This window comes from Myxine glutinosa, chromosome 1 (genome assembly GCF_964187855.1).
Source record: "Myxine glutinosa chromosome 1, kmMyxGlut1.1, whole genome shotgun sequence".
Classification (NCBI taxonomy): Eukaryota; Metazoa; Chordata; class Myxini; order Myxiniformes; family Myxinidae; genus Myxine; species Myxine glutinosa.
Genome location: NC_136261.1, coordinates 447,407,390 through 447,422,464, shown reverse-complemented (window position 1 = coordinate 447,422,464; position 15,075 = coordinate 447,407,390). Strand labels below are relative to the sequence as shown.

Sequence of the window (15,075 nt, the reverse complement as noted above, 5' to 3'; positions counted from 1 at the left end):
ATGGTGCTATGCGTGTCCGAGGTGTGGACCATGTCTTCTGGGTGGGTCTCCTGGTGGAGCATGGCTGTCGACTGGACCTTGGTGTGGTCAGGTGTGGGTGAGAACTGGGGGGGCTGCAGTTCTATGGTCGGACTGGGGGATGATGTGGAGGTGCAGGGGACATGGCTGTAGGGATGCCACGCACTGCGACCGTGCCCCCCAGGGCCGAGGTTGTGCGTGCGGTCGTGTGTTTTTGGCAGCAAGTGCTCACCACATTGGCCAGCTGGGGCTGGTGCAGCTGTGTTCCTCGCAGGGGGGCTGAAGGATGGATGGTGGGTCGCACCCTTGTGGACACTCATGGGCCATGTTGGCGTGTTGACTGCTCACCTTGTCCCGATGACCCTTGCACAGTAGAGGTGCAGAGCTGTCGTGGCCACTGGTAGTTGTGTAGTGATGATCACCGTTGGATGCGGATCCACATACGTGCCAGTGTAGTGGGGACAAAAGACAAATTTGGAGAAATTTCGGGATTTTGAGGGAGGATTGCACTTTGAACCTTGACCAACCGGTAATTACCTGCACTTGAGGTGAGTGTTGGATGTGTACTGTCCCAGGCTTCAGGACTTGCTTGTGGAAATTTTGGGGACATGTAGTTTGGAGTTGGGGGCGGGTGAGAGTGATGACACGGCCGGTGAGGGGGATGGATTGTGTGCCACACAGTGTCTTGTGGGTGGCGTATGTTTTTGTGTAGTGGTTATGTGTTTTTATGTGGTTGTGAGGTTGGAGGAAATGGATGAGTAATGATTGTTGGAAACAATGAGTGGTGATTATTGTGCTTTTGGAAATATGTAATGGCAAATGTGAATAGGGGATTTCACATGCAGCAGGCCATGGCAACCCTTGTAACATCTTTTACACCATCTTTGGAATTGTGCCGAGTTGTGTGAGAATTGAATGGCAGCGGGGGAGGAAGTGTGTTTTGGGGTCTTGTGGGTGGGGAAGGTGTGTGTGTCCGCAGGTACGGATCAAGCTCTGAGGAGCGATGCCTGCGCCCCCCCCCCCCCCCCCCCCTCTGCGGCAATTACCCCTGGCAGCCGGTGGTATCTGGAAATTGGAGCTCGTCGGTTGAGGGTCTGGTTGGGCGCCGTGGGGTGAGGGAGTCCCCCGGTGACCCGTGTAGCTGCGCAGAAGCAGGAGGCCACGGAGGAGCCTGGTGTGTGTGGAGACCCTCACAGGCAAGGTAACGGCGGAAAGGGGCTGTTGGGCTGTCACGGGGCCAAGAGGTAAAGGGGGGAGGGGGGGGCAATGAACTTGTAAGTCGGTTGACTTGTTTTTGGGACTGCGGGCACCACAGCCTGAAGCGCCCCCACCATCTTTTTGTGCGGTACCTCCCCGCTGCCTAGTTGAGTAATGCACACACACAAATGACATCAATGCCATGGTCCTGCAGGGGGTGGGGGGTGAAATAAGTGTTTTGAAACTATTTTTGTGCAGTAATGAGTGGTGGAATGAGAATGAGTGGTTAAGGGGTTTGTGTTGCATGAATGTGGGCGAAATCCACCGAGCCACGTCACTCACCTGCAACATCTTGACAGGGCCCGTGGAAATTTAGGGGTGCATTGGGGATGGCCCCGCAGGTAAGGTCGTGTCTTGTGGCATCCACCGCGGGACGCGGTCTGTAGACCGGGGTATGTACAAATGTATAGAGTTTTGAATTTTGTAAGTTTGGTTAACTTTGTGGTTAAGGTAGGAGTTTTGTGTGTTGTTTGTTCCTCCCACCACAGGAGCGATAGAAAGAAGAAAATGTAAATACATGATTGCATGATTGTTATGGGGTTTAGCTTGTTAAGGAGGTGTAGGTAAGTAGTCCGACTCACTTCCCACAGCCTTCCTGATTTATTTCATAGGTTAACAAGTGTTACGCCTAGGTCCCCCGTCGGTGAAGTGGTGAGTTGACAAAGTGGAAGACGCAGAAAACATGCTATGATATGATACTTCGCTCACAAGGTTCAGACATACATGGAGGCGGCCATCTTGGATTTTGACGTGGCCACCCAATTTTAAACAGCGTTCTTCCTTGTGCCTAGATACACCCACACACCAGATTAGAAGTTAATAGTTCGCTTATTTTTCGAGATATTTCGCTCACAAGGTTGACATAAATATGGTGGCGGCCATCTTGGATTTTGACGTGGCGACCCAATTTTCAATAGCGTTCTTCCTTATGCCGAGATACACCCACACACCAAATTAGAAGTTGGTACTTTGCTTATTTTTCAAGATATTCATCTCACAAGGTTCAGACATACATGGCGGCGGCCATCTTGTATTTTGATGTGGCGACCCAATTTTCAATAGCGTTCTTCCTTATGCCTAGGTACATCCCCACACGAGATTAGAAGTTGGTACTTCGCTTATTTTTCAAGATATTCAGCTCACAAGGTTCAGACATACATGGCATCAGACATACATGGCGGCGGCCATCTTGGATTTTGACGTGGGTTGCACCCACACACCAAATTCGAATGCGGTCCTTCGCTTACTTACGCACGCATGCACACACGCACGGAGGGGAAAACCATAATCCCCCTTTCGCTCTGCTGTGCGACGGGGGACAATTAAGTGTGTGACAGTAAGCGTTAAGACTGGAATGGTAGCGCCTGCAGTGAACCTTGCAGGAGCTACGATTCCGGGGGGGGGGGGGACTGTGTTATATCGATGTGGTAGAGCAATATGTAGAGCAGATAGAGCTGAGTGGGCAACATGCTTCGAGGTGTCGCGGCAAGGAAAACTACCTTGTAATAAGCTCATGTGAAGGCGTTTGTCAGGTTACGATGTATACTTGTGAATCTACCAGGAGGTTCGAGTGATAAGTCGTGTTGGGATTAAGGAGTAGCGCCCCTGTGTGTCCTCACCTGGTTAGCCAAACCTTTGTCCCTTTTGGCACTGCACACCACTTAGACATTAGTTAGCACCTTTAGTACAACACTAAGTAACGCCCTCCCCGACATGACTTGGGAAGAGACCAGGCCAGGACACCGCCGCATGGCCGCCGCCACCTACACCTCCGGACAGGCCTATCCACCTTGAATACCATGCCCAGGAGGGCTGTGCTCGTTTGGCGCGAATGGACGCGGGAGGCACGAAGAGTGTCGACAGAGGGCAGGAAGTTACGAGGCCCTGATTGGTTGGCAGCGCGCCAAGGCCGACGTCACCGGCCGGCAGATATTAACGAGCGCCGGACGCCATTTTGGGCAGTTGAGAGGGCAGTCGAGTTGAGAGGAGAGACGAGTTGGAGTGGAGAAGGAGAGTTGAGTTGGTTTGAGGAATTGGTTCGAGTGAGCGACTCGGCGAACAGTTTGTTTCAGGAGTTAGTTTTCCGATCAGATTCCTGGCAGATTCCTGGCCCTTGTTGAGTTCAGAGTTGGCTTGCTGGTTGAGTTGGCTTGAGAGTTGGGAGTTTTTTTTTTTTTTTTGAGAGTTGTTTTTTTTGTGATTAATGTTAGCTCTTACACGAGCCTCGATCTTGTATACAAAAAAAAAGAAAAAAAAGGAACATTCATTGCAACATAATCCCATTGAAGAGGAGGTAATCACAAGATGAGCATTCACTGGAACATCATCCCATTGAAGAGGATGTAATACGACAAGATAAGCATTCATTGGAACATCATCCCATTGAAGAGGAGGTAATGACGAGATGATGCTTTTACCACAAAACCCACAATTCATCTTGTAATTGACACATATCTGCTCCACTCGTAACATGATACGAGAGATTAACTACTTAGCTGTGAGTGTTACAATGTGCATTTTCCAAGAGTATCTGAAATACTTACAGCTCTGGATTTCATTTCCTTTCATGAATATGGTGGACAGGATGACGACGAGCAATCCTAATTTATCTTCACTGCAAAAGATTCACAAATATTGATTAAAATCACAAATGTGACCGAAATGATTTGCACATCAAGAAACTCATCATTAGAACTGACTGTACTTTCACGTGGTTTGCGTGTTTCATGTGAGACTCCTATTTGAGTGTTTTGTGCGGACGTTCTGGTTCGCGTGTTACATATGGAGACTCCTGTCGATTGCAACTGATAAAATATCATTTGGATTGATTAGTAAATGTGAGGAAAATGAGATTTAATCTCTCGATTGCTCTTACACATGAACATAGTCATTATGTCAAGTAGAGCTTACACTCCATGCAATGAAAATATCCCCACAAAAAGTTGGATTTGTGGAGAAAATCAGCAGGTAAATGAAATACTAATTGTAGTCCATGACTGTCTGTCATGGTGGTATATCTCATCCCAAAATAAATTTGAAAGCATGATAGGGAGTTTCTGCACGAAACACGCTAACTGGAGTCTCCACACGAAACACGCAAACCAGAGTCTCTGCAGAAAACATGCAAACAGGAGTCTCCACATGAAACACGCCAACCAGAGTCTCCGCACAAAACACGCAAACAGGAGTCTCCACATGAAACACGCCAACCAGAGTCTCCGCACAAAACACACAAACAGGAGTCTCCACATGAAACACGCGTACCAGTGTCCACACAAAACACGCAAACAGGAGCCTCCACATGAAACAGGCGTACCAGAGTGTCCGCACAAAACACGCAAACAGGAGTCTCCACATGAAACACGCCAACCAGAGTCTCCGCACAAAACACGCAAACAGGAGTCTCCACACGAAACACGCGTACCAGAGTGTCCACACAAAACATGCAAACAGGAGCCTCCACATGAAACAGGCATACCAGAGTGTCCGCACAAAACACGCAAACAGGAGTCTCCACATGAAACACGCCAACCAGAGTCTCTGCACAAAACACGCAAACAGGAGTCTCCGCACAAAACACGCAAACAGGAGTCTCCACACGAAACACGCGAACCAGAGTCTCTGCACAAAACACACAAATAGGAGTCTCCACATGAAATACACGAACCAGAGTCTCTGCACAAAACACGCAAACAGGAGTCTCCACACAAAACATGCAAATAGGAGTCTCCACACAAAACACGCAAACAGGAGTCTCCACACAAAACATGCAAATAGGAGTCTCCACACGAAACACGCGAACCAGTCTCTGCACAAAACACACAAATAGGAGTCTCCACATGAAATACACGAACCAGAGTCTCTGCACAAAACACGCAAAGAGGAGTCTCTGCACAAAACACGCAAACAGGAGTCTCCACACAAAACATGCAAATAGGAGTCTCCACACGAAACACGCGAACCAGTCTCTGCACAAAACACACAAATAGGAGTCTCCACATGAAATACACGAACCAGAGTCTCTGCACAAAACACGCAAAGAGGAGTCTCTGCACAAAACACGCAAACAGGAGTCTCCACACAAAACATGCAAATAGGAGTCTCCACACGAAACACGCGAACCAGAGTCCCTGCACAAAACACGCAAATAGGAGTCCCTTTGTAATTAGACCAGATCAATAGAAAATAAATATTCAGCTTGATTAAATAAAATCTACAGCAAACATTCATCAAAAGAAGAGTTTGTTATCAAAATCCGTTTGATCGAGCTCCTCAAAAAGGCAACCCATACCTGCTACAAGGCATGTCACGGCTGGTGGAAAGGTTCCTGACCAGGATGGAAACGTGAACCTTCCTGTCAATCTCGATCAGTTTCATTCCAAATATCTGATTTGAATAAAGGTAAACCAGGTAAATTAATGTGTAGGTTCAGTATTGAGAAATAAAACAAAGTGGTTGGGTGAAAAGGTAACTTGGGTTTCTCATGGAGGTTAGGCCTCATGCAACAGAATTTACAAAACAGTGCCAAAGGCAAACAACCTGAAAGTGGGGATGGGGAGAGGAACAAGGAATGCAAGCGTGAAACAATTAGTGTGAGTAACAAAATGCACACAAAAATGGAAAAGTTTGAAATAAAAGAAGATGGTGTCGAACTGTGAAAGATGTGAAATGTGATAGAACTAGTCTAAAATCAGAGAGAGCATCAAAGTCAGGCAGGGTATTCCACAGATGAGAGAGGCAGACAAAACGGATGTGTGAACAAAGCTGAGACAAAGAACAACAATGATGTTTCAAAATAGAGAAATAAATAAAATTTAACAAAGATCAAGGCTCAAGATAAATTTGTTACTGGTTTAATACCTTTGACCTGGTGGTGGTGTAAAGTCAAAGGTGGAATGAAGAGGAAGAGCAAGATTGAAGCTGCAACGCAGCAGCAATAAGTCACCAAATGATATGAAGTGAACACGAGAACGGCACTCTGACGTCACGACGTCGACCGATATGCCTCTGCCCACATTATTACATCGTTATAATACTTGCACCTAGTTTGATTTAAATCTTGCACTTCAGATTTAAATCCATTCAGCTGTTCTCAAGTTAACACATTTTTACCTGACATGACCTATGACCGTTGACCTCTTGACCCCAAAATCTAATCAGTTCATCTTTGCATCATAATATATAATTTTACCAAGTTTGGTGAAAATCCCATGACTGATTCACAACTTAGCTCAGTAACACAATATTTACCTGACGGGATGTCTGACATTTGACCTTTGACCGCTTAACCCCAAAATCTAATCAGTTGATCTTTACATCATTATACATACCTGTACCAAGTTCGAATTAGATCCCTCCGACCGATTAAATTAAAGAGTGGCAGGAATGGATGGCATCACCGGAAAGCCAATCAGGAACAGGGATCTAACGACACTCCCGTCCTCGTCAGCATGCCACTCAGTTCCCGAAACTTCTTCCATGCACATCTCACTCGAGCAACCGTTGCCGAGTCTGATCCACCTTCTCCATTCAGCATGTCTCCTCGGTAACAAAATGTTTTCACACCTTCCAGCTTCACGCCGTCTCCAAGATCCAACTCAACATTTCCTCCATCTGCAGCTCCCTGTGCACACCTTACACTTGAATGTAGCTGCCACACTGGTTAATGACCCTCTCAAACTCGATATTAAGTTATCTTAAGTTAATGATCTTGAAAAGTGATCTCGCGAGATCACGGCGAGGTCACGTCTTTTCGAAGCTGTTCCATGCGCTCACGCTCTCGAAGCTAAGTGATCTTTCACAATCGTGTTTTTGTCGAGACTGTATCTATCTTTCGGTGTGTGTACCTATAGCGTATCTTTTGGAAAATTTTCGGTGCTAATTTTTCGTACATGTATACACAATCGTCGGTTAATGGTATCGAGTATTCTGCGGCCTAGTACTCGAAGGCTTAGACGACCGTACCGTCCTTGTGGTTTTGTTTTTCTCTCAGCGATTCATCGAATGCGCTGAAATTATTTTCGTTCTCCGTTTCGTCCCAGTCGTTCACCCCGTACCTCCTTGTTTAATATCTCTACTCACAAAAACAAACAAAAAAAAAAACCCCAAAAAAATATTTCCTTCCCAGGTCTTATTCGTTTATTTGTTGTTCTTTTTGTTCGTTCGTTCTTCGTTCGCGATCACGCGGTTAGAAATGTATAATCTCTCCCCTGAACAACTATTTTCTCTCATATATTATAACACCCTTTTCTTCTTTTCCTACAAAAGGATGCTTTCGTCTTGCTCACCAAATCTATTCATTCCAAAAAATATATATAATACCATCTCTTACAGTTCCTCCTTTCTACATTCCCTAAACTATCCAGAACTCCACCCCTCCTCCAGTGTCCTCAAACGTATTTTTGACTCGAAGGTCTCAAACTCATTTAGCAAAAAATTTTCGTTTCCCATGAATCGTACACTTTTCAAAATCCAATCTCACCCCTCCCCTCCAAATCCTCCCCATCACCCATCCCTTTCAAATCTCCCCCCTTGCCCCTTCCCTCCCCTCCCTCCGAAACTCCCCCCACACCCCTCCCCTCCGAGACTCTCCCTCGCTCCTCCCCTCCTAGACTCCCCTCTCACCCCTCCTTCTCAAAGCATCCTCCCTGCTTCTTCCCCCTTCCAACTTTCACCTTCATCTCCCCAAACCTTCTGCCTCGCTCTTCCCCCTCCTCAAATAACACCTCACTGTGCCTCACCCAATCTCCATCAAACCTTTTGTCCGCCCCATTCTTCCCTTTCTCCAAGCTATTCTGAAATCTCTGAAATCTCTGACACACCTTCAACAGCTCTCCCTACCTCTTCCTCCTCTTCCACATCTTACCCTACCCCTCCCCCCCCCCCCCCCCTGTTCTGGACCCGATGCTCCCCCTTCCTCTTCATTAACGGTATGGACCTCAAACATCCGGGGCCTTTACTCAAACTTGACTGACCTCTCCATACAGGTTGCTTCTGACAAACCAGATGTGATCTGCTTAACAGAAACTTTCCTCCTTCATGATGTCGCTGATGCCTTGGTATCTCTCCCAGGTTACTCCCTCCTCCGGTATGATAGACCTGAGCCTCGTCCTGGAGGTGGGGTTGCTATCTTTATAAAAAACTCTTCCTCACTCGCCCTCCACTGCCCTCTCTCCACCTCACCCCCAGGAATACCTTTGGCTACGGCTTCCCCTTCGCTCCCACCTTTTGTTCATATGTGTGTTGTACCGTCCACCAAACAGCGATGACTCCATCTACATCTCACTGTCTGATAATATGGACCAACTTCTATCTACCCATCCCAACTCTCTCTTCCTCATATGTGGTGATTTCAATTGTCACCATGCCAGTTGGCTGGGTGTGGGTACCTCTCTCACCAGCCAAGGCTCTTCAGCAAAGGACTTCTGCGACTCACTGGGACTGACACAATCTGTCAATTTCCCGACCCGGATCTCAGTCAACGGAGCATCTTCTCTTCTGGATTTGGTTATGACAAACTTCCCTGAAAATGTCTGCTGCTCTTCTTCTGCTCCAATCGGCTCATCTGATCATGTGCTTGTCAAAGTGGACATCTCTCTGACCATTCTCAGAGAGCCTCCTCAGCGTCGACGAGTCTGGCATTTCACTCAGGCCAACCGGCACGGTCTTCAAGCAGCCATCAATCATCTGGACTGGTCTCCCATCTCTACCGCCTCTGACATCAACTCATCCTGGGAATTCTTTCAAAGTAAATTGCTCTCTCTCATGCACAGATTTATCCCATCTCGTCTTCACTTGTCATACCCTTCCTCCCGTCCATGGTACACGGAATCTTGTGGTGAGGCTGTTGCCCTGAAACAACTTGCTTTTGTCTCCTGGAAAGCAAATCCAACGGAAGGAAATCTCATTTCCTTTCACAAAGCCCGAAACAAGTGTGTGTCCACCCTCAGGAGAGCCAGGAAACAATATCTCACCATTCTCAAGACCAAACTCTCTTATCTGTCTCCCTCTTCCAAATCCTGGTGGCGTCTGGTCAAATCTGTTTCTGGTGTTTGTTCCCCCTCCATCCCCTCCCTCACCTCAAACGGCTTAACGGCTGACTCTGCACGTGAAAAAGCTGAATGCCTCAACTCTGTATTTGCCTCTAAATCTTGTGTCCCAAACCCATCCCTCTCTGTACCCACCGTACCCAGTCGTACCCAGCTGCTCCTGGACTCTGTGTCCTTTCCTCCTGACAAGGTGGAAAAGTTTCTGTCAACCCTCGACTCTGATTCTGCAACTGGTCCTGACGGCATCAGCCCACGGGTCCTAAAATCATGTTCTTCTGCTCTTTCACTCCCTCTTTCTGTTCTCTTCACCCTCTCTTTTGCTCAAAGTCATCTGCCATCTGCTTGGAAATCAGCCAACATCACCGCTTTGCACAAAAAAGGTGCAAAAACAGATCCCAGCAACTACAGACCAATCAGCCTTCTCCCAATTATCAGCAAAGTCATGGAATCCATCATTGCTTCAGATATTAAATCTTTCCTCTTCTCCAATGGCTTGATCTCTGTTCATCAATTTGGTTTCAGACCTGGTCACTCTACTCTGGACATGCTGCTTCTGCTTTCTCAACAATGGATGGAGGTCCTCAACGCCAAACAGGAAATTAGATCCGTCTCCCTTGACATTTCACGTGCCTTCGATACGGTCTGGCACCCTGCTCTGCTCACCAAACTCTCCTCCTTTGGTATCCATGGAAATCTCCACGCATGGCTGGCGGACTTCCTCTCTGGTCGTAGTCAACGTGTGGCCCTGAATGGGTTTCTCTCATCTCCTCTTCCTGTTCAGGCTGGAGTTCCCCAAGGTCGTGTTCTGGGCCCTGTGCTTTTCTGGTCTTCATCAATGATCTCTCTGACTCTCTTGAAAATCCTCTCTATCTCTTTGCTGACGACTCTACTCTCTGTCGCTCCATTCCTCATCTCAGATCGGCAGTCTGCAGCCTCCTCACTCTCGGCAGACCTGGACAAAATCACAGACTGGTCAAACAAGTGGAACATGTCTTTCAATCCTGCCAAATCTCACACTCTTACAATGTCTCTCCGAAAGGACCGACTGGACAACCCTCCCATCTACTTTCTCAACAATCCTCTCCAAGAAGTTCTGTCGCTCAAGCTTTTGGGTCTCACTATCTGCCATGATCTTTCTTGGGAAAACCACATTTCCAAGCTGGCCTCCAAAGCCAGTCGCCGACTGGGCATCCTCCGTCGTGCGAAGTCCTTCCTTGGCACACCTGAGCTCCTCACCACATACAAGGCTTTCATCCGCAGCTCAATGGAATACTGTTCCCCCCTCTGGGCTGGTGCTCCTGCCTCACACCTTGCTCGGCTTCACGCTGTTGAGGCCAAAGCTTTCAGAATCATTGGAATCTCCTGTGATGTAGTCAACTCCGAGGGCCTTTCACTCACTCACCGCAGGCAGGTTGGTGGTCTTTCTCTCTTCTACCGACTCCTCTCCGGCCTTGCTCCCCCAGCTCTCTCTGTGCTCTGTCCCCTCAATATTCCTTCAGGTCGCACAAGATCTGCATGCAACCCTCTTATGGTTAAACTGCCAAAGTCTAGGCTCTCTGCTCACCTTCACCCTTTCATTCCCCTTTTCTCCCGCCTCTGGAACAAACTCCCCCACTCCCTTCAATCCCACTCCCCCCTCCAGGTCTTTAAAACAGCTGTTCACCACCATCTCTTATCTTCCCCCATCGAAAACCTTGATCTTTTCTACCCCCGGTAATTCACCCCAGAGTCCTTGCAGTGTTCATATGTTTTATTCCTCTCCCACCTCCCCCCAAGTCCTCCCGATGTCCCTGCTCTCAAATGTTGTGTTTGTGTCCTTCTGCCTCTTCCCCCTCTCTTTTGTGTCCTTCCCCCTCTCTCCCCATCTTGTCTGCCGCTCCCCTTGTTTTTTGTGTTTTGTGTGTCGGTTTGTCTTTTTGTGCGATTAATGTTAGCTCTTTCACGAGCCTCGATCTTGTATACAAAAAAAACCACTACATTTTTGATGAACCCACTCAGCGCACATTGTACATTGAATGGAATTCACTCCGACACCCTTCCTGCACACAGCACACGGCCACTTCCCAGTTCTTTCCACCTCACCACATGCTTTACCACTTGCCATCACCTCGTTTTTCCAATATTCACCTTCAGACCTTTTGTCTCCATACATTCCTTCCACTTGTTCATCTTCTCCTTCAGTCCATCCATACTTTCTGCAATAAACACCAGATCATCTGCACACAACAACTACCACGGTAAACCCTCCTTTACGTTCCGAGCCAGCACCTCCATCACAGCTACAAATAGTAGTGGACTTAGTACCGACCCCTGATGCACTCCCACCTTCACCTCAAACTCACCATTGCTCCCGTCCTTCGTCCTTACAGCTGTGCACGCTCTTTTGTACTTTTCCATCACTACTCTGATCAACCATTCCTCCACTCATAACTTCCTCAATGCCCATGTCACGACTTCACGTGGAACCCTATCAAATGCTTTCTCCAGATCAACAAACCCAAGAAACAACTTCTTCCTCTTCTCCATGCACTTCTCCTGCAACTGCCTCACAATAAAAAGTGCGTTTGCCGTTCCTCTTCCTGGCATAAATCCAAACTGCATTTCGTCAATCTTCACTTTCTTCCTTATCCTCCTCTCCAACACCCTTTCCAATACCTTCATTCCATGCTCCAATAACTTTATCGCTCGATACGAGCCACAGTCCAGAGGGTCACCTTTCCCCTTGTATTGAGGGACGAGGGTACTCAGTTCCCAATCCATTGGAATGCGGCCTTCTTTCACCACCAGATTACAGATCTCTGTCATTCTCTTCACACCCCAATTTCCCGCAGCCTTCAACATATCTCCCACAACTCCCGTCGGCCCTCCTGCTTTTCTACTCTTCATTGCTTTTATCGCTTCCTCAACTTCCTTCTCGGTTATCTTCTCTGCTGGTCCTAAAACTGGGTTACTCTCTATGTTGCCATCCCATTCATTCTCTGCATTCAACAGTATTTCCATATACCTCTTCCATCTTCCTTTAATTCCATCTGGGTCCACAACGATTTGTCCCACTTCATCCTTCAAGCAACTCACCCCCATTACATCACACCTCTCTTTCGCTATCTGCTTTGCAATCCTGAATACCGCTCTCTGACCCTCTTCGAAATTCGAGCGTTCTCCGAACATTTTCCCACATGCCTCCTACGCCTTTGCTACCTCTTTCTTTGCAGCCTTCTAACTTTCATGCTCTGCCTTTTCTGCCCCCATACCTTTCGCCTTCTGCCACTCCTTGAACTTCTTCCTCTTCTCATCAATCTTCTTTCCAACTTCATCATCCCACCACCATGTTTCCGAGTGCCTCGGTGGTCCTTTTGTCCATCCACATACCTCACCAATGGCTCCCAACAGACTATCTTTCATTGACATCCAACCACTTTCAAGCTCAACCACATCATCCTCTACCATACTCAGCCTCTCTTTTAATGCCTCCCTCACTGTCACCTCTTTCAACCTCCACACCTTCATTCTCGGTTGGTACTTCACCCGCCAAGCTCTCCTCGCACCTTTCACCCTTATGTCGCAGACAACCAAGTGGTGCTGTGAAACAGCCTCCTTCCCCGGGATCACCTTTGTGTCCCGGAGGTGCCCCCTATCTCGCCTACGCACCAACAGGTAGTCAACAGTCGTCGTCGACCCACCTGACGTGCTTATTATCCTCTTTCTGGAACTGAGTATTGCAAATCAACAAATCAGCTCCATCAGCAAACTCCAAAATCCTTTCACTTTCTCCATTTCTCACACCATATCCGTAACCCCCATGAACTCCCTCAAAACCATCCATACTCCTTCCCACATGTCCATTTAGGTCTCCTCCTACCACAACAACTTCCTCATCTTTCACGTTTTCCATCAGCTTCTCTATTGCACACCAGAACTTGTCCTCTTCATCGCTCCGACCAACCTGCGGAGCATATCCCGAGATGACATTCACCAAGAGCTTTGCAATCATCATTTTCACCATCATCAACCTTTCACTCACTCTAGTCACACTCACCACACTGTCTACAAACTCCTCAGAAAACAGGACACCAACACCATTCACGCCTTCTGGGCACCCTTGCCACACAAACTTGTATTTCTGTCCCTGCCTACCCTTCACCATTCTCACGCCACTTCCCTTCCATCTCGTCTCCTCCACACAACATATGTCCACTCTTCTTCTGACCAATACTTCTACCACTTCTCCTGATCTCCCTGTCATTGTCCCTACATTCCATTTCCCAAACCTCAGAAACCGATCTCCACATCGGGCATCAGACGTTTCGTCATCATAAATGGAGTGATTTCCACCCTTGCTTCGATCGGGTTCCCCACCTTGAGTTTTGACGACAGGGAGTGGGGTCCCCCACGGGGTACTTCGGGCTGTACCCTGCCCATATGTAGTTGTAATTGTCATGGTTCTCTTTTTGAGGCAATGTTTTTATGGCCGGATGCCCTTCCGGCCGGATGCCCTTCCTGACGCCAACCCTTTTAGTCACCTCTTACGACACGCAGGGATACGGTGTACCTATTCTAAACCGGGGTCTAAACCGGAATGGACTCAAAGACACGAAGGGAAAAATAACGAAAATAAATGTTCAATGTCGTGCAGGCACTCAGCTCCGGTCTCATTGAGGGTTTGGTGTGGTTCACACGTCCCAGCGGGGGAAAACACGCGTTGGAGCAAAGTCGCGTCCACAGCCAGCTGCAGGTGTGAGGCAAACAGGTAAGAGCTCCTCCCTTGTTCCTTCTCGTTTGGCTGCTCCGAGCTCCAACCGTCTCTGAGGCGCACCCCGCACAAACGTGTCCTCCTTCGTAGGCGAGGCGGAGCAGAGTCCTTCATCGAGAAGGTTCGCGTGACGTCGGTTGGAGGACAGGCGGGGTTTTGTAATATTGGGCAGCTGTGGGGTTTTTGCTAGCCCTGCCGGTGTTGTGGGTGAATGGAGAATTCATGGCTTTTTGATGAATATAAAAACGAAGGGAAAAATTACAAAAGGCCTTTACACACAGGGGAATTATTACCCATAAGCCCTATCTAAATAACATAACTCCACTCCTCCACGTGGAAACTGTTACGGATTCGTCACTTCCGTTGTGGTGGTTTGCATCCACTGTAAATATTTCCGATTCCGTGTTTTATTATTGTTGTCATTTAAAGGGAATAGATATTTCTAGTTTCAAAAGTTAAAAGTTAATGTTAAAAGAAACAGGAAACCGGATCGGGAACCGGACGACAAACTGGAAGAAGACGAGGAGAAAGGAGGCGGAGAAAAGTGAAGTCGGCCAAGAAGCGAGTCGTTTCAAGGTCCGGGGCGAACGTTGTCGAACGAAAGTCGCTAGTGAACTTTCGGGGTTCCTGGGAAAGGAATTCCTGCGACCGAGTTGTTGTCGCTATGACTGATCCGCCTGCGTGTCAGGTTTGGCGTTGGATTCCGAGGAATCATCGTCGTGTCGTTTCAACCCGAGTACGGGCTGTCGGCCATTTTGACTCGCGCAGGACTTGTGCTTCGCTCACGGTTTCGTTTCTTTTCGACAATTCTCACCGCATTCAGACGTCGATCTGGGGCGTGTGTGTGACGTGACTTTTTGAAGGCTAATTCGTCCATACCCGAGGGTGTGATCTCTCAGTCGCCTGTAGGGCGCCTTTGGATTTCCCAGTCGCCTTGAGGGCGCCTTTGTACAGCTTCGGCTGTGTGATTGCCCTTGCCATCCGCATGGGATTCTGGTCTCG

At 47.9% G+C, this 15,075-nt stretch overlaps 1 protein-coding gene across 4 annotated transcripts in view; it reads right to left on the bottom strand.

Moving 5' to 3' along the window:
* The window catches only part of LOC137418798 (non-structural maintenance of chromosomes element 3 homolog), a 92,224-nt gene that overhangs the window by 55,070 nt on the left and 22,079 nt on the right, over window positions 1-15,075 (bottom strand). For all 4 annotated transcript variants that reach the window (XM_078770875.1, XM_078770877.1, XM_078770874.1 and 1 more), the window contains exons 5-6: window positions 5,567-5,661; window positions 3,819-3,889 (exon numbers count right to left, since the gene is read on the bottom strand). In XM_078770875.1, coding sequence (XP_078627001.1) covers window positions 3,819-3,889; window positions 5,567-5,661 — 166 coding nt within the window. The remainder of the gene's footprint in view (window positions 1-3,818; window positions 3,890-5,566; window positions 5,662-15,075) is intronic.